Source organism: Sphaerodactylus townsendi, linkage group LG02, assembly GCF_021028975.2.
Source record: "Sphaerodactylus townsendi isolate TG3544 linkage group LG02, MPM_Stown_v2.3, whole genome shotgun sequence".
In the NCBI taxonomy this organism is placed as follows: domain Eukaryota; kingdom Metazoa; phylum Chordata; class Lepidosauria; order Squamata; family Sphaerodactylidae; genus Sphaerodactylus; species Sphaerodactylus townsendi.
This window is the reverse complement of record NC_059426.1, coordinates 92732608-92758261: the sequence shown is the minus strand read 5'-3', so window position 1 is coordinate 92758261 and position 25654 is coordinate 92732608. Positions and strand designations below refer to the sequence as shown.

Below are 25654 nucleotides of genomic sequence, written 5' to 3'. Positions count from 1 at the left end.
ACACCACTGCTGTGTAGCAACCCTTGACTCTTCTGGTTGTCTCCCATCCAAGGCTGATTTTGCTTAGTTTCTAAGATCTGATGAGATAGGGCAAGCCTGGGTTGTTCAGGCCTGGATATATTTAGAATGAAACTGAAATATTGCAATGAATTTTAATTGTTGTGGTTCATTTTTATATTATATAGTAACTAAAGCAGAGCAGTGGTACTTACATAGAGCCTTCCTTTCCTTTAAGAAAAGGAATTTGTAATGCAGATGTATTGCCTGAGCTGATCTAATTATTTTAAGCAGTAGCTATTCAGTGTGTAGAGCTAATTCATTGGCCTAAACAATAATCACATATCACTTGAACACATTGGGGGGTGGGATGGAAGCCTAAATGGTATCCCTGTTTAGCAGCTTCAATCTGAAGGTCTTGGTACAGAGCTGAAGGCTGTGTGCTTTGTGCTACAAACTGAACTTTTATGTTCAGTTAACCATAAAACTGAACATATGTTTTACTTTTTGATATTTGACAATGCTGATCACCTCTGGAGTGAAAGAGAGACAGGGCTGGCTGCATTAGTTCCCAAATTCCCCAAATAACGGATGCAGGCATTGCAAGAACATCAAACCTGTATTCCTGAATACTGGATATAATACTTCTGATCTGGAATGTTTTCTTTCCATTGTCAATACTGGACTATATGTTCTTTTGTCATTTCAGATCTTTAACTGTATGTTATATACTAAAATTATGCTATGCACCACTTAGACAAAGTTATTTCTGTTTTATTACTTCCACAGTTCATGTTGGGGAGGGGAGTATGCTGATCATTTATGAGAAAATAAATGTTGTATGTAGCCTTGCAATTGAAGATAGTTTTGAGACTTCCTTTAGAATACGGCTTGCTTTTGACATAAATTGCCTTTTACTTTATTAGAGTTTTGCAGGGTTAATATGTAATAGAATTGTACATACTTATGAAAATATACTTACATTTCTAACCATAAGCTTTTAAAATACCCATTATTTAACTTGTGTAAAAAAATGAGAGTAGAAAGCAAGTCCAAAACATCTGTCCTCACTCTGAAGCACTATCTAGTATTGTTCTATGACAATGCATGGGAATCCATAACTTGCCATATTTAGAACATGAAAAACATATATGGACATACATGGGTATTTTGCAGTAGTTGTTACATCAGCTATTTAACTATCTGCAACAGAATTCCATGGGATTAAGCTTCCTCCTTAATATTCAGCGGATATTCTACAGTATAACTATTTTCAGTTTTAAGAGAAAGGTTTGACTGGTATGCTGCCTACTTAACCATGATTTAATTTGATGTTATTAGTCTAGTGCTATTCTGTGCATGATTAATGCCCAACAGCTCTATGTAACCCAAGTTTTCCCTGATAAGGTTTGATGTGGTAACTTGATTCCATACATTCAGAGATAAGAAAATTTCAAATCTTGTTGGATCCTCATTTTCTGGGTTCATGCCTACAGCTTTCTTGTTTTCTGGTTCCAGGAGATGAAGTTCAGAACAAATTTTTGAAAAAGCTTCTTCAGAGGCTTGAAGTAGAGAAATTGGAACTGTCCAGATGTTCTGTAGTCATTAAGGATACAGATATGTTTGCTTTTGGTTGTTTTATTTCTAAAAGTATTTTTTTCATTTCCTTTTCTGGAGGCATTTTGTTACCTAAATCTTCTCCACAAAGCCCTGCTTTCCACTAGGTTTGGGCTCCTTGTTCCAAATCGTGGTTATATTTTTGTCTAGTCTTTGACCCCTGCTTGAATCTTATATTTTGGTAATACCTCATGGGTTTGTTTGTTTTCTTAGTACAAAGCTGTATTTTAAAACTTTCTATATTGCAGAGGATTTCAGCTGTATCCCTGGCATTAATTTAAGCTGTTTTATGGCTTTATTTAGAATGAACACATAGAGGCAGATTACTGTACTTTAAAGCTGTACTTGGCTTTAATGTGGATCTTGTGACATTGTTTTCAAAGTGATGGGGAAAAACAAGTAAATGCAAAGCCTGCAATCCTGATTCACTGGGTTTTGGCAAGGGACAAAGGAGATTACTGTGAAAGGTGTTTTGCAAAGGAGAGTCTGCAGCATTTTTTTATGTTTATATTTGGGTTTCAGTTTATTTCTGATGAAATACTTATTGTCACATCTGTTACACTGATGTTAGAAACAAATATTTTAGAGGAAGTTTGTGTTGGTTGTTCTCATTCCCTAAAAGTAATCATCTGTAACATCTGGTTCTTTGTACATTTGATTCTTGTGATCACACTAAAGCTTCAGCAGTATTTAATTGCTAAAGATGCTTAGCAACATCTTGTGAATTCTGATTTTTTAAAAAAATTTGCACAGATACATCTATTTTACTTTATTATCTGATAGTCAAATCCAGATTTAGGAGTTACTGAATATGATTTATGGGTTGATGAAGTAGAACATTTTAATTCTGTTTTCCATTTCAAATTGTTGTCTAATTGTAGCCAGCAGAACTGTGTCTCTTTCCAGAAACACATATTATGTTTTCTCTAGACCTATTATCTTTCATGATTTTTCTCTTTTCAGAAGTGTTTGCTCTTCTTCCTGGGTCAGCATCATCTGATATTTCTGTTAGTGAAGAATCCATCTTTCATTGGTCCTAACTGCCTGGTTATGATAACACCTGCAAAACTGAGCTATTTTCTAGCCTTGGTGGCAAGTAGCACTACATTCTACAGACAGTTGTAGCAGCGCCATGGTGGGTGGAGGTGGTACAGTGAAGGCAGTGCCATGCTGCCACCAAAGGTGCTTTTGGGTGGTGCAGCAGGGAGGGGAAATCCCTCCTGCCTTCTGTATTGCCCCATTGACTTGAATGGCTTATGCCATTCAAAGTGTGGCATACGTCTGGAAGCCCGGGTGCTGGCATTCCTGGAGTGGAATGCCAGTAGAAGCTGACTAACATCAGGTCCACTCCTGGGAATGCCCTGGCATGTGTGGGTCCCCCCGCCCTCCAAAATGCTGGTGTCTGCTTAGAACACCAGTGCAGCTCTGCAGCAACCCAGACTTCCAGGTTTCAGGACTGTGAAGCAGAGGGACAGCCGACTGTCAGTGCTTTTTCCCCTTGCCCTGAAAGCGCTCCCCCTTATGTGGTGGAAGGGCAAACGTATCATGCAACTCTGCTGTTTCTTCTGCAGATTTCCCCCCTCCTCATCTAGATTGGGCTGTTAGACTCTTTCAGACCAACTTGTGCATTTTTGTGCAGAGGCAGTCTTTTGTTTCAGATTTCTGATACAGCTTTCAGTGCATAATAAGTGCTCATACCCTCTTTGATGTTTTAATGAAGATTTCAAAAGACATAATTAAATGCTCTGTCTGTCATGGTTTATAACTGCTAATTAAAATGAAATAGCAAGCACCCCAGCTCTCAAAACTCTTGTCTTGACACAAGATTGTTTCTTCCTCTATACCTGTTGTTTCTTCATGTAATAGTATTCAGTCTCTCTTATATCATTGTACAGATAAAAGAATGGAAAGAATGGCGGATTCTGCTTGGGCCCAAAACAGCAGTGTGAAAATGGTGTAAAATGGCTTAAAATGGTGTAAAAGGGTTTAGACCGTTTTCACACCACTGTTTTGGGCTGGAGCATGGCAACTGGCATTTATTTGCCTCATTAAGGTAAACCCAAAGAAGGCTTTTATTACTGCCTCATTTTCACTTGCTTGTTTCTGTCATACTCCTTTTTTTTTAATTCTTTTTCATATAAATAATACTATGACTCTAATTTATCCACTAACCTTCCCTAGTGTTCTTGATACTACACAGGGCAAGAGGCAAAACATGGTTCATATTAAAAGGGAATTTGATAGAGACAAAAAGATTGCATCCTTTACTGGAGCAACTTCTGAGTTCAGAAGTGCTGCACATTTGGGGCGGTGATGACCTATAGACAAACATCTCTTGGTACTTTGCAGTTTAATCCAGGAAACAGCAACAAAAATAGATACTCTCACATATACTCCATACAATAATAAGAAGGATTCTAACTAGGGTTTCCAGGATGCAGCTAGCTAGCTAGATGTTCCAGCTAGCATTTACAAAAAAATTATAAAAGCTAGAGAATCCGTATGTCATTTCTGGTTTTCAGTTGATCTAAATGTTGAATGCTGGTGCATGTCTTCCATCCCCCCCAGGAGCTTCACTTGTGGGTTTTACCAGAAGTGATGTAAGCATGCAATGTTGACCATCATCACCCTACTGAAGTACTGGCAAGCAATACACCAGGAAGTTGGAACATCCCTAATCTTAACTTCAGGTATAATTTCACTTCAGCTAAACATTCATTGAAAAGATAAGAAAAATCTGCTGTTCGGCTTCACTATTCAGATCCAGGTAACCCATAGGTTGATTCAATGCTATTAGTTTTATGCTATTTAATCCTTCTGGAGACATAGGTGGGTTACACACAGGTATTCAGAGCACAGATCAAATGTGACAGAACCCATTTAGTAATAAGATGTAGTAATTATGTAAGTTTACAAATGTTTAATTTGCATTACTTTCTTGTAGTCTAGATCCCCTCACTCCTGTAATCTTTAACAATTATACATCCATATATTGAGGATCAGAGGAACTGGCTAACTAGTGAGTTCATGATAGAGGCCATACTCAAAGCAGTATTCATCACCATTGAATTTACCTCTAATATTCATCTGCTTTCATTTCTCTATTTGTTATGCCATTGTGTCCTAAATACAGTATTACTTACATTCTTAAAGTGAGATTGAGAGTGGAACTGTGCGTTATGAGGCAAATTTAGCCAATCACGTATTTGTTTCATAAGGCTAATTAATGGTATGGGTGGATGACTTTTTAAGCAATAAAAGAGATGTTCCTGTCCTGCCTGTATTGCGAAGTGTGGGTAAAAGGACAATAATTTTAGAAATACACCTGAATTATTTCTGTCTGAGCCCTCCACTAAAGTAAATTTGGCCCTGTCCCCAATACTTATGCATAGCATGGAATAGAGGAAACAAAACAACAAATTGCCATATCTGATTAAACTGGAAATTATTTTTCAGTTAGACACCTATTTGCTCTCATTTTTTTACTAAGAACTGGCAAGAAGTGGGGTACAATTCTTATCTGTGCATTCTCAATCACAAAAAGACACAGCCATGGAGCACTCCAGACATTTCTTGAACATCAAACAGGAAAACTGTGATGAAATCCAATGGGTTGCCAGTACTCTAATTACATTAAAACTCTTCTGCCTCTGCAAGCTGCACCAAAGGCCACTGAGAGAAGGAAGAAACATCCCAATTAATGCATGTCTGTATAAGTAATGAGTATGTCAAATGGTTTGAAGACATGCTCAGGATAGCTCAGGAACAAGGGTGAAATATGTGAGATGGCAGCCACATGGCCAGGCAGCAGAATACCCACCAGCCACTGCAGCCAGAGGGCATGCTGAGAACCTGGCACATGGTTTGTGCCATAGTACCTCCCAAGTGTCTTCCCTGTTGATTGCTGGTTGCGCCAAGACAAGGACAATAATAAGTAATGTCCCTGGCACAGAAATACACAACTGGTGAGTTATGCATGTGATGTTCAGGTAGGGTTTACAATTTGCCCTCTCCACGTGTCTGGTTTTACCCCACCCCTAGCCTCATGGTGAAACTTCCAACCAATAATTATGTCCTCCATGTGGATCTGAACTGAAGCTATGCCTGCTCTGTTTGCTGAGACTGATCCATGGAGCTCTGATCTTACAACGCCATGAGCACTATGGGTGTTTGGCCAGCAGTTTCACAGAACTGAGTGGAGTGGCTGCTAATCACCCCAAACTGCAGTACTGCTTCTTACCTGGGCATGATATTGTGCTGACAGCCCTTATAGCCCCCCCCCCCTTCAGCATCATGGGAAGGAAGCACCTTGTGAGACAAGGCTGTATAACTGTGTTAGTGGTTTTGCTTGCAACAAATCAACAATAATTATAGCACTATAGCTTTATAAGACATTTTTGCTCTCTTAAATTGCATTAGTCTGATAATTTGTAAGAATATTTCCTATACTTATTCCACCTGATTTATGATGTGGTTTTACCCAGTCTCTGGATTAAACATAGCCTCTTGTTTTGATTCCATTATCATTGTCCTTACTTATACCCAGGTCAATTATGTTGTTGTTATTCTTCACATTTTTATCTGGTTCTGCTCCTTCCCCCTTTCAAGGGACATTGCAACAAAACAATGTCATTGTTCTTTTAAATGGTTAGAGTTCAGAATAAAAGCCACAAAGAATTTCCCCACAGTACAGTTAGAAAGCCTTCTTGTCCTCATTAGACTTGTTTGTTGTCATCCATGTGGACTTGAGAAGCTGTACTGGGGAGAACTGAATTTTTTTGTATTTGAATTTTTAAAACACAAAAAAATTAAACAAAAAGCTGAATAAAGACTATGTGTATTGGCTTTATCCAGTTTACTGTCAATTTCCAGTTTTTTACCAACCCAAAATTTCCCACTAACAGTTATGGATGCTCACCATTAGTTCTGCTATGACTTTAATTTTATTTTTTGTTCTGTATTTTTACTTGGCTCAGATTATTCTTAATTTTGATTATTATTGTTCACCTTATACACTTAAAGTGAAAGGCAACACATACCTATTTAAAATAATTAAATGCAATGTTTGAGTGTGGGACAGCCTTATTACCACATTTTCCCATAGATGCCTGCTATTGTTGACCCCCCCAGTAACTATGAGGCATCATAGAACTCTATGTTGGTGCATGCACCAGTTGTTAGACTCTGTTTGTAGACTGTAATCATACAATGTTATTTACATTTTTCATTTGGAGCTCATATGGCTTCATTTGATGCCCTAAATAGGAAAGCTTTTATGTAAATTGGATCTAGGTTTCTGAAACAGCACAGGAAGAGGTTAAACACATGTTCAGGAAATAAAAGGGAAAGGGATTTTTAGCTAAGTTTCCCCAGTTGGTTGCCCTGCTTGCTGCCAGTTGATTTAATGCTGTTATATTTTTTGTTACCAGCTGTTACAGTTCCAGGCACTAGAGTTCCATCCCTACAGTCAAAGTAACAGAAACAAGAACATTTTAAACTATTCAACATTATAAAAAAGCCCAGTATTTTTTTAAAAAAGTGGTATAATTTCCATACACTTTCCTATATTGTTACCCCCTACTCTTTGTACACACAATGGATAATATTTGATAAAAGCATAAGTGATAAGACAGGTCAGCAGCAGTGAAGAAGTTGGAAGGATGACCTAATTAATCCACTCTCCTGTTCTGTGCAATTAAGAGATGGGTCATTATCCCTGTTATCTAAAATAATGTGCTGCCTTCCCGGATCTTCACTGCGAGCCAGAGATACCAGGGGGTGAGGGGGTGCACATTGCACCAGGCGCATGCCTGGGGGCAGAAAATTGCCTCCTTCCCCTGCGGCACCCCCCCCCGCCCCCACTTACCTTTGAAAGTGCAGGCTGGAAAAGAGGCCTGTTCACTAAAAATGGCCTCTTGGGAACTACACTTCCCAGGACACCTTGCAGGGGGGCACAGAAAATGCAGAATGCACCGGGCGCAATATGGCCCAGCTACACCTCTGCTGTGAGCCCAAACATGTTCATAACAGACGTAATTCTAGTTCAAGTTATACAACAATACTGCATATAAAGATTACCAGAGTCTAACAGTCTACTTTCAAATGATATAAGAGAGATGTCCATTGTGTCCAGAAGCTAGAATGTGGCTATCTAGAATGTATCCATTACCAATTTCTGGTAAACCACCTAAAATAGTCTGTTGCATTAAAATTCTTGAAATGTTGAGACATTGTAGCAAGACACTCCTTACATGTCAGAGGCACTTGACAAAATTAGGTTTATCTTAAGAAATGCTAAGTACCTTACTATGTAAATGTAAAATGCACTGAAGGTTCTAGCAAAGGAAAACGTAGAGCATGCAAGATTGAAATCAGTAAGGATGAGAAAATGTTTTCTAAGATCAGAAGACTAAGATCTTTCCCCATTGTCACACTAACTCTAGAGAAACTCAGTAGACAGTGAGGTGACCTTGAATTAAGCACCTTATATAAAAAAAGATCATTTTCTGAGTCTGACAAAGTGCAAGAGTTCTTCTTGATTCCAAAGTAAGCCTTGGGTTACTTAAAATAGTGCTTGCAGGTTTCTGAGTGTCTCGGTTCAACAAGGGTGAGTCCCATTCAATCCCTGGCCCAGAGTTATTTGGTTCCCACAGGTAGCAAGAGCATAGTACAGACAGCAGTGGCATGAGTGTGGAAAGGCAGTGTGGAAAGGGTTGCAGAATGGAGGACTCAGATCAGTGGTGGGATTCAGCAGGTTCGCACCACTTCGGCAGAACCAGTTGTTAAAATGGTGCTTGTAAACAACCAGTTAAATTATTTGCATCTCACCACTAGAACTGGTTGTTAAATTATTTGAATCCCACCACTGACTGATATGCAACAGTTGGCACAAGCCACACCCATCATTTCTTTCCTGCCCATGATGTTCCTGCCAGTTTGGCAGCCCACTAATGATGATTGGGTCACTTGCGTAATGAAAATGAGTTTCCCTTGAAGTTGTGCTTGATCTCAACTTGACAATAGAGAGGAGCTTCCATTTTTTATAAGGTCTCAGGCAATACAAACTTGGGCTGGCTACTAAGACAGCCCAAACCTATGAACATCTGAGTATAAAGTGAATACATACAAAGGGCTCAGATTTAGGTTTTACTAGCCATCATGTAACTGATTTGACCACATTACAGAAACCATTTTCATTTTTACTGAAAATGTCTGTATAAAATAACCTGTTTACATGCAAAGACATTAATCTAAAAATTCTGTTCTGTGCATTCATTTGATTCTGTGTTCACTGCTCTTTTATTACTAAGATTATGATGACTAAGGACCTATTATGCTGGAATTTATATAAATACCTGTTCTATTTTCCAGTAGGGTTTTTAAGAATGTCTGCTAGAAAAAAAGATATTGATATTCTTTTTTCTCCTCCTTAGCTGAGTATAAGGCAATATCTACTGTCAGGCAACTGGAAAAGACACAATAGCATTCTGTCAGTCTCAATTAACTTAATCTTTTTTTCCTCTAGTAATCCATCTTGCAATAATTTGGCCACTAAAATTAGTCTGTTAAATGATGTGTACTTCTTATTTGAACAACTCATCAGTAAATATCACAAATTACTCAGCTGTCCTGCTTTTGGAAAGTACATAGTACTACTGTCTGCTTTACATAAAGACCTAAGTAAAATTGTAACTTCATCTGCCACTTCCTCTTGGACCCCCACATGCTCCATGCCCCCCACTCATCGTCTAGTCAGGACTAGTCTGTGACAAGTGCGGGGCATGGAGCACATGGAGGGGGGGTGGATCAATGGCAGATGAAGTAACAATTTTGCTTAGGTCATGTCCGGGCTCAGCCGCAGCGCCCGGACTTGCCCCGCTGGGTCACACACGGGCTCGCACCACAGGAGATGGGAAGGCTGCAGAGGAGCCTCTTGCAGGGACGGTGGAGGCCTTAGAGGCCTTGTTCAAAGAGGAAGGCAGGGAAGAGAGGAGTTTTAGGTCCAGCAGGTACCGCCCACCCACAGCTGAGCCAGATGTGGGAGATGGGCTGGAGAAGCAGCTTAGATCAGCCAGGGCCCACCTACCCACAGCTGAGCCGGATGTAGGAGATGGGCTGGGGAAGCAGCTGGGACAAGGGAGAGAAATGAGAGGGCAGAAGGGATATAAGGAAGTGGGGAAGGGAAAGTTAGGAGCTGCTGCAGCAGCAGCAGGGAATGTGGGTGGTGGTGTAAACAGACAAGGGAAAGGAACATCTCAATGGTGGGAAGTGGGAAGGAAGAGGACCCTGGAGCCCAGACCCCCTACCAGAACCTAGAGCACGGTTTAGGCTGGTCCTATCCCTGTGCAGTAACAGGGTGGGAGTCTTTCACACAGGCTGGAAACACCTCTCCCTATGAGGCAACAAGGGAGGGACAAACCCCAGGAAACTCCTCTCCCTGTGAAGCAACAAGGGAGAGAGAGAGGGGGAGGGTGCGAATTCTCAAGTCAGCCAGGGGAAGGAAGGCAGAGAGACCAGCTAAGAGGGGGGCGTTGGCGGTGTGGGGAAGGCCAGGAGGTACACTCATGCAAGCGCCCTGTGTGCGAGGTTGTTTCTTGGCCCTCTGGGCCAAGGGGATGAAACACCTGGGGAATCCACCCCCCAGGTCAGGGAAGGAGGGACGGCACACTCTCCTGAGGACACCAGGCAGCTAGGGGAAACGCCACAGGTCATTATGTGGAACAGGTTATAAAATATCTCTCTACCAAGAAATCATGAAGTAGAATGTAATTTGTCTGTTAAAAATTTAGTTCAGAAGGATTGTTGGTACCAACAAGCAAAATTGTGTATTTAACAATCAAACATTTCTCTCTGGATTTGTATCTAAAACATGGATTAGTTCCCCTTTGCTGTGTTTGTAATATGTGGATGATTGACATAAATTGACCCTTCACATTAGCAATAAACTTGCTATTGCTGTGTCCCCCAGCATCTTTTTAGAGGTTAAAACATTTCACCTTAAATGCAGGTAATGGTTATAATTTCACAGGAAAAAAACCAAACAGAAAATGGCAATTATATTTTAGGCAGCAAATCTGTTCATTTCTGTAATAAGTCAGCAATATACTTGAGGAGAACTATGCTCAAATCTGCACTCTTTGACTGGGGAGAAAAGTGGGATATGAATGAAGTCAAACAATAGATGAATAAATGTAACCAATCCTTTAAGATGGCAGGACATCATAATTCTTTCCAAATAGTATTCATAAGTATATTATGCATGTAGATGTTCAGGAAACATCTAGAACAGGGGTCTGCAACCTGCGGCACTCCAATTGGCCATGCTGGCAGGGGATGATGGGATTTGTAGTCCATGAACATCTGGAGAGCTGCAGGTTGCAGACCCCTGATCTAGAATATAATTGAAAATGTATTCCTGTATTTATAGGATTATTTTGAAGAAATACAGGAACCCACATGCCATAATTTGGGGTTGTCACTGACACCCCTTTGAGTTGAGTAAAGTTAAGGGGGAGGCCCGATATCATCTGGACTTTGGAACCGGCAGAAGCAACAAATTTCTTTTATAACTGGATTTTGATTAATTTCTCATTTTTTTCTGTGATGGCAGAAATTGGTTTATGTATATGTGTTTCAACTGGCAGTAAGATTGTCAGCTCTGGATTGGGATTTTGGGGGTGGAGCCTGAGAAGGGCAGTGTTTGGGGATCTCTGTCATCTGGAGATCAGTTGTAATAACAGAAGATTTCTAACCACCACTTGGAAATATGGCAGGCATTTTATCTGGTAGGCCATAGCATAGATAATAGACCTTTCAGTTTGGTATGTGTGCAGGCTGGGTGGGGCTGGTGTGCTGCCACATTAACAGACAGCACTGAGGAGGCTCAGAGTCAGAGCTGTGCTGACAACAGAATAATTCAACAGATACCAAATCCTCAGAGAGTTCAGAGCAATGTTGATCAAGCCAGAAGTTGAAAGCCAGGAATGTACACAGCAACAAGGAGAAGCTGAGAATCAAGGTCAAGAAGCTGGTCTGCAGTCAGTCAGGGCCTGGAGACAACAGTAGTGTGCAGGTAAGGTCAGGAAGAACACATTTTGCAATCACAACTGCAGTTCTTATCAATGGCTATTTATTCCTCAGAGTTACTTGTCTAGGACTGCTTCTGCAAAGGCTCTGGGTAATGCCTAGCCTGTAATCTTGCTGAGCAGTGTCTGTTCTTTAAGGTCAGTCTCAATCTCCATCTGCAACACTGACTTACATCTGGATACGCAGCAGAGGTGTAGCTGAGCCAGAATGCGCTCTGTGCTTAAAAAAACCCTCTTCCCCAAAACTTTTTGTTGATCTTTAAGGTACTGCTGAATTCAAACTCTGTGTATGATGTTTTAAGTGTTAATGAAGCAGAGGCATACATCTCAAGACCAGTTATTTACCTGTTTGTGAATAACATTTCAGTAGAGCCCTGTTGCAAGAACAATCTGATTTGATGTGACTAAGGTAGACTTTTCATTAGTATCTGGATTACACTTCACCAGGCCTGTGCTGCTTTAGCAGAATCATCTGAATAGTTCTAGTAGCTGACATATTTTATACTTCATCTCATTTCTGAAAGTTTGTTAGAATTTTACAAGTGCTGACTTCATTCAGTCAGGCAAGACTTAACTGTTAAGTATGTAGACAGAATACTGAAGTCACATTCCTGGAATCTCATGAGCTTCTGGAATGATCTCTCTGCTTTTTTCTTTCAGCAGAAGAGGAGAGACAGATACACAGGTGCATATAGACTGCACAGACACCCAGACTGAGCTCTTGCATAGATAGTTTTCTGTTCCAATATTTAATGTAAATTCATTTGTTATCCAGTAAAGTTCTACAAAACAACACACTCATATCTCTGCCCTATTATTTACTCTGCTAATTCATTCCAGTACAATAAAGTTGCTGTATTTCACAATTTTGTAATTAGAATTCAAAATCCTCTAACCACAGCAAGATGACACAACTTTTCAGTTTCCTTTGGTTTCTTTCCTCAAATGTCTGTCTGTAGACATGAGCTTATGTTTCTGCAAGGATTACACTATGTTATCTGTCACTGACCCAGCTTGACCAGTTTTTATAACTGAGTGATGACAGGGTGCCTTAAAACAGCCTAATTATTTTAACCTAGAACTGCAATTTAGAAAGGGCAGCAAGTGCCACATAACACTCTTTGATGGCTCCCTTCTGTAAAGTTGGCTATTGCTTTTCTACAGAAGTGACTCTTCTGCTGCTAGGCTATGCTTTGAGAGAGAATGTGACTATGCATAAGGGAAAAATGATATGGTTGATCTGCTCTGTTCCTTGCGTTACAGCTTCTTATGAGGCATCATTCAGGAAACGAGAATGACAATTGTTCCACCTTCAGTTGTTTCAAAGTGAAAGGGGTTAAAGGATAATGTTTTAGCGTTATGTGTTAATCCCATTTGGTAGTTCATTCACCCTTTTCACTCTGTAGAAAAGCTAGAATAAAGATTCTATATGAAGAAAGGACTTGTGAATAAGTAATACAAAGTTTCCCCATTGCTCCAGTTCATAGCAACATGTCAAATGTTTATATTCTAGCATTGGTAAGGATTAAAGACTAATTTGCTTTTTCATGCAAAAAGTAGATTTCAGAGTGCCCTTTCTTTCAAATAGATTGGCACAGTAAGCTCATTTTATATTTTTTTGACATTTGCATCTTTTAAAGCATCAAGTGAATAAAGATGGAAGTCTGCATAGGTTTCTATGTGTATTCTTTCTTTTTTGAAGGATGTTCAGCATTTCTATAATATATTCAATAGTATTTTGGATCATGCTATTTGGATCAAAATTATATGTAACAGCAGGTGATGAGAAATGTTCTGCTTATATTTATCTCTCCTTTTCAGACTTCTACCTGTAAATATAGATAATCAATCCAAATCCAGTAATCCTTTTGCTCATAAAACTTAGTATCTTTCTAGAAAAACAAGTGGTTCAGTGCTGAGCCATTCTAATGATATCTCAAAGGCTTTCAGTATTATAAAGTAATCAAAACTCAAAGAAGATTCAAACACTTCATGCTGAATATTATGCAAAACATATTTACATAGGTAGGCTGCTCATTGCAAGTAATTCCTAGATCCAGACTTTAAAAATATATATCAGAGGAATTGTGCGGCATAAGATAAGGTAATTCCCAGGAAACCTCAAGCATAGCAAAATATCACAAAGCAGTAGGAGACTGAAAACTTACCTCCTGGCTATGCAAATTCCTAGTTAGCTCTATGCCTTCTTTCACCAGATCACTATCCATCAGTTTCCAACTTTGTTTGCTGTTCTGATATTGGGATAGGGATATTGAATTCTATGTCACATACCAAATTACACCTGCATGGCAATCCCTCAAGTATGAACAGCTTTGGTTATATAGAACTCCTTTCTGTGCAGCTAGAGCATCCTGCAATGTAATTATAGAAGCTCTGAGGGCTGCTTCTCTTATGATGTGCTCTCGTTTATGCTTTATGCTTCTCATTTGTATCCATGGCACTCATTTGTGAGTCAGGGTTTTATTATAATACTATCAGATGTGTTTGAATATGGTCCTCTTCAGCACTGAACAGAATGCTACGCAAGGCATGATGAGGAGGGGGAATTCAAGCTTTTGTATACAAAAGAAATGTGAAGTGCCATTTATTTGTAGGGGTTTTTTAAAGTTACACATGGAAAGCTTAAACTGTTCTTCCTGATAGTGCTGTACCACTTTTAACCAATCAGTTACATCAATGAAAGCTTTTCTGCAGAGTCATAGGAAAAAGCCATTGATAATTCGATAGTGTATTTGTGTATTTGTGAAGATAAGGAACTTCCTAACAAAATCAGAACAATTTATAGTGTTTGTAATCCCATTTGTTCTGTCCATCATCTTTCTGTCATGCAGCATGGGTCATGCAGCATGGGTAGGGCTGGCAGACAAAAGTAAGATATGTTATTGCCAGATGTGATAATGGCTCACTCAAACAGCTGTGTGTTTTTTTTTCACACTGTTTACTGGGTTGGGGATTCAGGCTTCTCATTCAAAACCCAGTCCTGAACAAAAAAACAGGAAGAGAAATATCTGCCCAGTTAACAGCATTGTGGGCTTGCATAGACAAATGTGTCTTCAAAATTTTTGGGTTGCCCCAGTGAGCATCCTTTCCTCTGCCTCCTTCTGCAGCACAGTCTTAGGCTAAGGTTACATAATGTCCAACACTGAACTTATAACTTATCTCAGACATTAAGGTGCTCACTGCTCAGAGGTACTCTTAGGAATAGGACCATTTCTTGTAATATAAAGAGATGCTCTTTGTATGCTAGCCACTAATACTTATTGTTGTCATATCAGCCAGTCAACAGTGGGATGTCTAGTAGGAAATACATAAGCCATCACAAATAGTTGAACTGAGAATCAGATATTATAGTGACTAGAATTAATGCCTAGGAAGTGAGCTGAAAGAAAACCAGCCTGCTGAGTGGAAAGGTGTATATTGTGGTGCTTCAGTCTTCAAAATATTGTTTTGAGGTAGCACTGGACATGCATGTACACTTCCCTGCCTTGTGTATAGTCAGTGAAAATATCAGCATATGATAGTAAGAGTATCTTTATAGTTCAGTTCCCCCCCCCCTCATGTTTTAACTGGGTTTTTAAAATATTTTCTTTGTTTTATTTTTACTCTTTTAGGGTTCTCAGTGACAAGAATTTATTTTCCTACTGAGGTGATGCACACAGTTTCCTAGAATTTTGGGATCTAGGTTTGCTTTAAACTATAAACCTTCTCCTCTGTTTCCAGGTGCACGTATAAAAAGAAAGTGCTAAACTGCTTTGTGACACCATCAGGCACAGCTACCCTTCACTCTGTTCTGTTTTCCTGAGCCTGACCTGGGCTGTCACTGCCCTCTCTCTCAGGCAGAATTCAATTCCCACTTCTCCTCTGTTCCTTCCAACATCTCATTCCCCTTCTCAGAGGTGATTGGATGCTGGAGCAGCACTCTGATGGGCTTATCTGAATGACTAATTTCCCCTCCTGTCTCCTGCTCTTTTTCATGTTTAGATTTGTTCTTTCGAAAAAAAATTAAACCAAGAGAATAATGAGAGGTCATATTTCTAGAGTGTAACTTCTGAAAATGTGGAAGCGTTAAACCATTTCTTATACTCTGAGGGGAGGAAGGAACATTCTGTAAATTCATTTCTAACCCCTGAGGACATCAACACCAGTAGACCTTGACAAGAAAAAAGGGTCTTCAGTTTCTTTCAGTTTCTAAAAGATTATTTAAAAAATCTCAGTAGATACAAATAGTTTTCACTGCTTAACATGACACTGTTGCCTAGCATAACTGATACCTCTTTAAACACAATGAATAATAGGTCATTTTTCAAGACAGTAAGGTTATTGGTTTGAGGCATCAGTGAGTGAGCCAGTTCTACTGACCTTGTTATACCTACACTATGGAAATCACAAAATAAAAATAACCTGTCAGTCTATATAGTTCATAAACTTTGATGTCATTGATATGTTCAGACTGTAGGATTATATTTGAGGATTATAATACCTCTCTATGATGTTTCTCTGTACTTGTAGTGAAGTGCAAAACTCCCTGCAGCTCCTCAACTGACAGGCACTGACAGCCCTGATATTTCAGTGCAGATATAGGCAATTCACTGGAACAGTCTGGCCCACCAAGAAGTGTGGATGAAGAACCACTGTGTTGTAGTAGTTACAATTATTGGACAAGGGCCTGGGAGACCTGGATCCAAACCCCTTCTTAATTGTTCAACTCACTGACCCTTTGTTTTGGGAAGAAAAGATCATGCATGCCACCATGAACCCTTTGGAAACAGCAAGATATAAACAAAAATATGCATTGTTTATTTCATTTATTCATTTCTTTTATTACATTTTCAAGCAACCTTTCCCCTTACGGGCTCAGAGCAGCTTCCTACAATATGCAGATTCAATATCAGTATATGTCATGAGCCCCTGGGTACTTATCAGGACACAGAGGACTCTGAGGCAGAAGCAGAGAACACAGTGCAGTCAGAGTGAGCTGCTCCTGGAGAAGACCCAGCAGCAGAGCCAACACCCACTCCTTCCCTGCCTGATGACATACAGGTGGAGAAGCCTGCCTATCCTCCTAGGGAACCCAGTGATGAGCCAGCTGTGCATAGGAGGCAGAAGCAGAGGCTGCTACTGCAGAAGCACAGAAGGAGTGCTCGTTTGGCAGAAATCTCTGCATTTGATGAGGACTAACTTCTCGCAGAATCCCAGCCCCCTAAACAAGGCTCTCTATATAAGTCTTGCTGCGAGCTTGCTTCTGCCTGGTGCAACAAGTGTGTTACCTGTCACCACTGTGTGCCTGGTTCTTCGTTGATTCCTAGCTTGCTACTCAGTTCTCCTTGACCCATTGGACTGTGACCTGACCACACTTGTGCTTGCCGCCCACTTTTCCCTGCGGGGTCAGACCTGGCCATGCCCCTGCCTGCTGGCAGCACAGTATACATACAATAAAACAAGAGTTAAAATCCATATCAATACATTATCCTAAATAATTCAAATTAAACTGAATTGAGTGAGAAGGGAGGTACTGTTGTCAGATCATATAAGTGGTGATATTCAGTTAATACTGGAGGGTTGATTGTCACCTTCATGATCTGGGACGTTTTTCAGTACTTACACTGGCCAAGAAAGATCACAGTTGTAACTAGGACTGCCTTTTGAAACTTCATATAGAATGCCGGCTGCATCCCGTCCTGGAAAAGGAAGATCTTGCATTAATTATCCTTTTATTAGTAATACTAGTTAAGACAACTGTAATGTGTTGTGCATAGTATGAGTAGCTTTCTGAAATTTCACAACATTCTAGAATGTTGTGACCATGTAACTAATAAGGACTTACTGCATTGAACCCATCATACTGGTACTCAATGGTCTTCACTCTCAATTTCTTTCTAGGCATGATTTAAAATGTTGGTATTAACTTTTAAAGCCCTAAATAAATACTGAGTAGTCTGCATTCTATCATTATCTGTTTCTTTTAGAAGTTAGTAAGGTGTCTACCAGAGATACTTCACTTATGGGCCCCTTCTGCACATGCAGAATAATGCACGTTCAATGCACTTTGCAGCTGTGTGGAACAGAAAAATCCACTTGCAAACAGTTGTGAAAGTGGATTGAAAGTGCATTATTCTGCATGTGCAGAAGGGGCTCAGCAGTTCACTATTCTTGTAATTTATATGCCAAGAGGTGCCTGTTCTGCTTATTGAAATCATTTTTCTTCCTCCCATTCTTGGTGCCTAATCTTCTGGAGAAATCATTCTGATACCTTTAAATGCTGATGTTGTTGTAATTGAATGTCATTGTTTCATTGCTTTTATTGTTTTAACTCTATTGTGAACTGTCTTGGAGGCTCATTAGTACAGAAAAGTATCAGTCCTCAATTCTTGCAGAATGAGATACCATGCACCTTTCCCTCACCTGACATTCTGCATGGTCTAGACAGGGAGAAATCTATCAAACAAAGCCCATGGGCTTAATTTCCTATGGAAGATAATTTTTGTTTTCTTTTACAAGCATTCCATTTAGTTAAGAGCAGGAGAACCCAGCCCTCAGGCTTAACTAATCAAGGAAAGGAAGGAATATCCCCCCAACCCGCCCCAAGTGTTGAAAACCAGGTCTCCCATTGGGATTAATTTCAGTTAATTACTGCTGTTTTCAACCAGATTGCTACTGTGAATAAAATGTTTTCATATAAGAGGAGTGATCTTTGGCAGGTAAATTGTCCTCACTATGTTTCTATACTAATCCCCACAATGCATGAGAACTGCAGTATTTAAAAGTATGGGACCATTTACAAACTATTGTAACATTTTAACTTTGAAGATACATAAAAGTCTTAGGCAGAACTGATTAATGAAATCCCTGGCATATTCTTAAATGGTTGTCCAACTCTAAAGTGGTGAAATAGTGAATTGTAGATATGTTTTGGTCACAAGAATGGAAACATTGAACTTGAAAGCAAATATTTTTAAAGTACTTCAGTCACCAATATTTTTTTTAAAAAAACTCTTAGCCAGATTATACATTTTACCTGGTATATTTTTGGTGCCAAATTTCAGTTTAATTTTAGGGTAAATAGAATTTTCAGATCGTATAATGCCGTGACATAGGTATAGATTTTTATGGGGTGGGTTCAGGGGGAGGGGCCATGCCCCCACCTATCCCTGGGGGCATGGCCACACCTCCTCAAGCCCCGCCCTGGCCTCAGGGCTTATATAAGCAGCTCTCTGAGGCCAGGGATTGCAGACCCCCAGCCCCACTGGCCCGGCCCCCACCCAGAGGCTGGGCTGGCGGCTGACAGTCCCTTCTACCCTTCCCTCTGGGCAGAGGCATAGCTAGGGAAAATGGAGCCTGGTGCAAAACCTGAGTCCCCCCCCCCTTTGGGCAGTCGCTGTGATGCTGGAATCCACCCCCAAACAGCATCACTTTCAATGGTGTTCAAACTAGGGAGCCCAGATTCTCCTTTTAAATCCACCTTAAAGAGAGAATCAGGAGTCCCCAGTTAAAACAACACTTTCAATGTTTAAACTCGGGGACCTCAGATTCTCCCTTTAAATCCATGCCAAAGGCGGTGGATTTAAAAGGAGAATCTGGGGAAATTTGGGGGGTGCCTGCTGTCAGGGGTGCAGTTGTTAAGCTAGCAGCACCAAACTTTCAGAGTATCTTTAGGAGACTCTCCTGATGATACAAACCCAGGTTTGGTGAAGTTTGGTTCAGGGAGTCCAAAGTTATGGACCCTCAAAGGTGAGCCTCCATCTTCTATTAGCTCCCATTGGAAACAATGGGGGATGGGGGCACCCCCTTTGGGAGTCCAAACCTTTGGACACCATGAACCAAACCTCACCAAACCTGGGTGGTATCAGCAGGAGACTGCCATCCCTGGCTTCAGAGAGCTGCTTTTATAAGCACTGAGGCTGGGGGGGCTTGGGGAGGCACGGCCACACCCCCAGGGGTGGATGAGCATGTGGCCCCACCCCCAACCCCCCATAAAAATCTATACCTATGTCACTGTATACAATCAATTTATTAAAATTTTGAAGACTATTTCCAGTCCAGTTTTTAGACTTTTTCCACTAGATCTGTCAGCATGGCAACAAGACAGGATAATACCCTGTTTCCCCTAATATAAGACATCCCCGAAAAATAAGACATAGTAGAGGTTTTGCTGAAGTGCGAAATATAAGGCATCCCCCGAAAGTAAGACATAGCAAAGTTTTTGTTTGGAAGCATGCTCGACAAACAAAACACAGGAAAAATAAGACATCCCCTGAAAATAAGACATAGCACATCTTTGGGAGCAAAAATTAATTTAAGACACTGTCTTATATTTGGGGAAACCGGTAGTAGGACTTCATAAAATGCTAGCATCTAATGTATCACTTCATCATGTCTAGAAGGCTACCAAAAATAAATCCAAGAAAAGCTTAGAAAACAGTAACAAAACTAGTAGTAGTGTTTGGAGCCTTCTGGGTAAATGAACAGTTGTGGCCAGGGTGATTCCCCCCCTTCCCCAAGTTACGTAGTGTAGGTTCTGAATTTCTGTTTAGGAGAAAGGCAATTGTGATGTTCCCCTTATCTCTGTAGCTAAAAGGGAGATTTACCTTTTTTCTTTTTTTAAAAAAAAAGCTAGTAGATAATGACAGTGGATAGTTATTGCACTATAGAATGGAAGGAATGCCTTTTTTTAAAGCCTGAAAATTGTATTCTTCTTATAGGTATACAATTATAGTTAAACAATTAGTAGACATGCTGATTCAGAAATTAGGTGGTAGATTTAACAATGGAAAGCTAAAAAAAACCCTCATGTTTAATTAGCCTGCATTTAAATTAATCTAGAATGCTGTTGTTAGATCTCTAACACCTCCCTAGCCCATTCAAATTATAAACAAAGAAATAAAAGTCATTGCAATAGTGGTGGAAATAGCATTGGGTAAGCACCTTTGTTACATTTCATAAGATAATTTAGTTGAATAATGTATTTTCATACCTTCTCCAAGAAAGTTTTTATTAAGCATATGTTTTTTTGGATGGATCATTGGGCAGAAGTACGCATAAAAGCCATTTAGATAATGGAAGTACTGTTCTACAAAGCATGATTGTATAAAGATCTATAGCGAGTTGCATTCGAATGATAGTAAAATAGAACAGAATGCTAACATTCCTTTTGTTTTTATTCTTTTCAGATATCTCCGTGAGCTTACTGTCATTAGTTGTCACTGCCTGTGGACTTGCTTTGTTTGGGGTATCTCTGTTTGTGTCCTGGAAGCTTTGCTGGGTTCCTTGGCGAGAACGCGGTCTGCCTGGAAACAAAGACAAACAGGAGTCACTGAACTATACAGATACAGATACCAATGACCATGAGTATAGTGAGGATTACCTGGGACAGCCTACTTCATACCCAGACTCTTCTATGAAGATTAGCCACACCTCCCCAGACATTCCATTGGATGCAAAGACAGGGACTAAGGAGAACTGTGTGCACAATGTTCGAATGCATCGGCAAATCACAGAACCAACCCCTTCTGCTCGGTCAGTATTTAGAATTACTTAGAATTACTTTAATATTACAGAGAAAAGAGAATTCTCAACCTTTTTGAGTTTGAGGGCATATTTAAAATTCTAACACAGCATAGTGGGCACAGTTGCCACAAAAGGCAGAGCTAGCCACAAAATGATTGCTACAGCATAACTTAAATAACAATGTAGATCCTTGTGCTTTGGTGGCAGCTGCTGTCAAAGCCACATTTTAAAAAATCAACACAGGCAATCAAATCTCCAGTAATCAATCAGAAACCTTGCTGGGCAAAAGCCCTACCAGGCCACATTCAAGCACCATATTGGGGACTTCTAGTACTATAGTACTGTAGGGAAGAGTAACTACTGAAAGAGTAGTTTCTTTATTCTCCCCTCAGAAACACATGTATGGTCACAAAGCAGAGCCTTCATGGAGCAAATGGGCCAAGATTTCTTCTATTTTGCTTTTCCACAGAGGTGATTTCCTCACTGGCGATTAATCCTGGGATAGTCACCCGAAATATCCAGGTTCCCTTGACATCTCCTCCCAACCAAACCATGGAACACAGATTAGCCCCGTTTCTGGTGCTCCCCTCCCCCATCACGGGATTTTCCTGGACCTGCTTGTATATGCACCTTTTTGAAAAAACACTCCAATGGGAGCTAATAGGAGATGGGGGCTACACATTTGAGGGTCCATGAACCAAATTTCATCATGGCCCCCATGAACCAAACTTCACCAAACCTGGGTGGTATCATCAGGAGAATCTCCTACTGATACCACCCAGGTTTTGTGAAGTTTGATCAGGGGGTCCAAAGCTATGGACTCCCAAAGGGGGTGCCCCATCCCCCATTGTTTCCAAAGGGAGCTAATAGGAGATGGGACTACACATTTGAGGGTCCATACCTTTGGTCCCCATGAACCAAACTTCACCAAACTTGGGTTTGTATCATCAAGAGGGTCTCCTAAAGATACTCTGAAATTTTGGTTCTGCTTGCTTAACAATTGCACCCCTGACAGCAGGCACCCCCTCAAGGGGCAGGCTTAGATAGGCCTCCCCTAGAAACATGCTGCAGTGAGGATGTTGGAACCTGGATGAAAAGATGCCAATTCTTTTGAAACTTGGTTGTATCTAGATTAAATTTTCAGTGGGAATTCAGCCAGATATATTTTATTGGTCCAGTATGCATGTAGATTTATGCTCCTAAATCAGTAAGTTGTCTCACAACATTACAGCATTTATGTTGTACAATTTTCTGCTGCCCTACAACTTGCCTTCATTTGAATTTCACCATTACTGCTATAATTGGCATGACATTAATATGTTAAGAAATACATTTTGGCAACATGGTGAAGTGATTTAGGGACATTTGCTTTTGAGGTTTTTGCTGTCTTCCACACACATTTTAGGTTGCAGATTAATCTAAAAGTGTTACAGTTGTCATATGTTATTATATATTGTTATGTATTGTTATATATTGCTCAGTGTTAAACCTTCATGCAAGTTTTCTGTAAGACTCTTGACTATACAATGTAAGGAATGTTATGAGGCAGGTGGTGGCCAGTTTTATATGTTCATTGATCCATATAAGAAGTACCTTGACAAGAAATTAGAGTTGATATGGTTTGTTAATATTATGCAAGGAAAAAACAAAAAGAATGGCCTATACTTCTGGCTGTTTTGTTGTTTTCTCATACTTTAAAGTTGAGGCTGCAGTAAATCAGTGAGGTACTCTGCATAAATCTGAAGAAAACAGTTGTTGGCATCTTCTTGCAAGACCCACTAATAGGCCAACGTTTGTAGGTCCCAAAGATTTTTTCTTTGTTCATCAGCTGGACAAAATTGCTAGTCCAATAACAGGTGAAGGTGGCTTCAATCAAATCTTGCAAATTATGCTCATTTGCACTTGTCACTAATCCTGTGAGTGTTAATATATCTTTGCAAAGGTTTCAGCAAAAATAGAACAGGTTAATGAAACACTTGTGAGGTTTAGAAATAGGAAGTGTTAGGTTTTAGCCAAAGTTTTGATGCCATGAGTGGGATGTGCAGTCACTTAGAAAGGTCTGACTGAACAAAAGTATACAATAAAGAACATAAAAATTATGGGAACATGAATGGAAGTAGGTAAGAATAACAACTTAAAAACTTCTGTACTGCATCAGACTTAAAGTTCACCAAGTTCAATACACACTTGCTAATAGTGGCCAATTGGATGTCTTAGAAATCACATGATCAAATCATACAAAGGTAGCAATCCCATCTAGCACTCAAAGTAACTGCAGTTTTTTTCAGTGGATAGCAGTGACATACTGCCCATGTCCCTGGGCACCCATATCCCTGGGCACACACCTTTCAGTCACATGGGGGCACCGGGCACCAGCTGGGTCCCCGCGCCCAGCTTCTCCTGCTATGCGGGGTCCCAGCTGGTGCCTGGCAGCTCCCCCCATGCCAGGTGTTCCACTCGCTGGGGACCAAGGCTGGGCCCAGCTGCACAGCTGGGCGGCCTCTCCCTCACTGGGGGATTGCACTGGCACCCGAGGCTGGGCCCAGCCACACGGCGAGGAGGCCTCTCCCCCATTGAGGGATTGTGCCAGTGCCCAAGGCTGGGCCCACCTGTGCGGTGGGGAGGCCTTTCCCCATCAGGAGATCACACCAGTGTTGTCCAGATGCGGTGACCAGCACTGAGGCTGCACCCCATCACATGGCCGGGAACCCCTTCTGCAAAGAGAGTGCCCTGGGCTCCTGCTATCCCTGGCCTTCCTGCTGATAGGGATGGCAGGAGCCGGCCTGCCCCCGCGGTGCCCTTTTGAGCCACCCACCAGAACTGCCACCATAAGTGCGGCATGGGGGCCCTGGGGTGGAGTGGGTGGGGGACGCTTGACCAGGTGTTGCCCCCGGGTGCCGTTTCCTCCTAATATGCTTCTGGTGTCATATTTGTCTCAATCTTTTAGAAGCTACCAATCTAGCAACTGCATCACATGACTGGTAGCAGTAAATCCCATGCATCACTTATGCAGAAGACATTCTTGTTTTGTTTTATCTACCTGATCCTATTGCAAATCATGTTTATTGATTATAAAAATACATTTCAAAATGATCACTGTTTCCTAAGTAAACATCCTTCTTAACCCATTGATTTTACTGGACCTAAATGGCTCTAACTTTGCTTAGAATGACACTAGGTGAGTAGCAAACTCATGTTGAACTCCTGTAAGATGTGAGGGGTTCTCCCATGGACAGCATAGCATAGCAGTGGCAGAGCAGGGTATACTATTCTTAGAGTGAGCAGTGTTTCTTGTGCTGGTTCTGGTTATTGCAAATACCACCCCCATTAGCTGATTAATAGTGTTGATGGAATAGCAGGAATGCCGTAACATCAAGGTAAAACATTATGCTTCTGCAGCATAGCAGCTATCTGAGTGTGTTCAGGAGTTTCTAAAAAAAAAGAGAGTGCTTCATGAAGTTATTTCTTCCTCATGACTGGATGCAAGATTCCGATTTACTTGTAACTGGAGGAGCAGAAGTTATCTGGTTTTTGCTGTCATTGTGTGATACACTGCATTTCCAAAAACATAGAAAAAGGAACCCCTTTCTTACAGACTGCTAAATGTCAGTAACTTTCACAATCATATCCCACAGGGTGTAAGAGAACAATTTAAGAGAACTTAATCTATTACGGAAACCCCAAAGAAGGCAAGACTGTGATGATCCAGGTGCAAATGATTAATTGAGTGTAAAAATCAGTGGAGGAGTAAGGAGAATACCCACTGGCCTCAACTGTGATGACATATGTTAACAGTAACAGTGGCATGGAAGGCCTGTGACTGTGTACTTCAGGCAGTACAATCGGGCGGGGGGGTGGCAATTTTGCAGCAGGCAGGGATGGAGCTGCCACAGTGCAACGGCACCACCTCCAAAGAGGACTGGGGAAGTGCAAAGAAAATAAATAAATCTAAAACAGAGCAGAAGACCCCAACTCACTGTTCAATGGCGTACAGATGCTATTTCCATGGTGTAAGTGGCCAGCACATATAGGAGGCATTCCTAGGCTGAAAGTCCTCTGGAAGTCGACTAAAGTCAGCTCTATCCTCAGGAACGCCCCTGGAACACTGTTGGCTCCTGCGCAGGCAGAGGAGCAATGGTGCAGCAGCCACTTTCACATTTGGGCACTGCAGATCTACACGGTGCCCTGCCTCCAGCATTAGTGCCCCTCTAGATGTTGTAGGTGCCACTTACGCCAGCTGGACTGGCACTTATGCTGGCAGCAGGGTCTTACCAGCTCCACAGCTCTTTTGCTTCCCCCTCCTTCCTTAGGTTGCTCTCTTAGGTGTGATCTGTACCCTCAGTTTTTACATGTGATAGATTGAGTGTGGGGCTCCTGTTTACATTTGTGCATGCAAGTCCCAACTTCTGTATAATGGGATTTTGAAGGAT

General features: G+C 40.9%; 1 protein-coding gene across 4 annotated transcripts in view; it reads left to right on the top strand.

Moving 5' to 3' along the window:
* Positions 1-25654, top strand: part of SYT9 (synaptotagmin 9) — an 89443-nt gene that overhangs the window by 30071 nt on the left and 33718 nt on the right. For all 4 annotated transcript variants that reach the window (XM_048484312.1, XM_048484313.1, XM_048484311.1 and 1 more), the window contains exon 2: positions 20888-21233. In XM_048484312.1, the coding sequence (XP_048340269.1) occupies positions 20888-21233 (346 nt within the window). The remainder of the gene's footprint in view (positions 1-20887; positions 21234-25654) is intronic.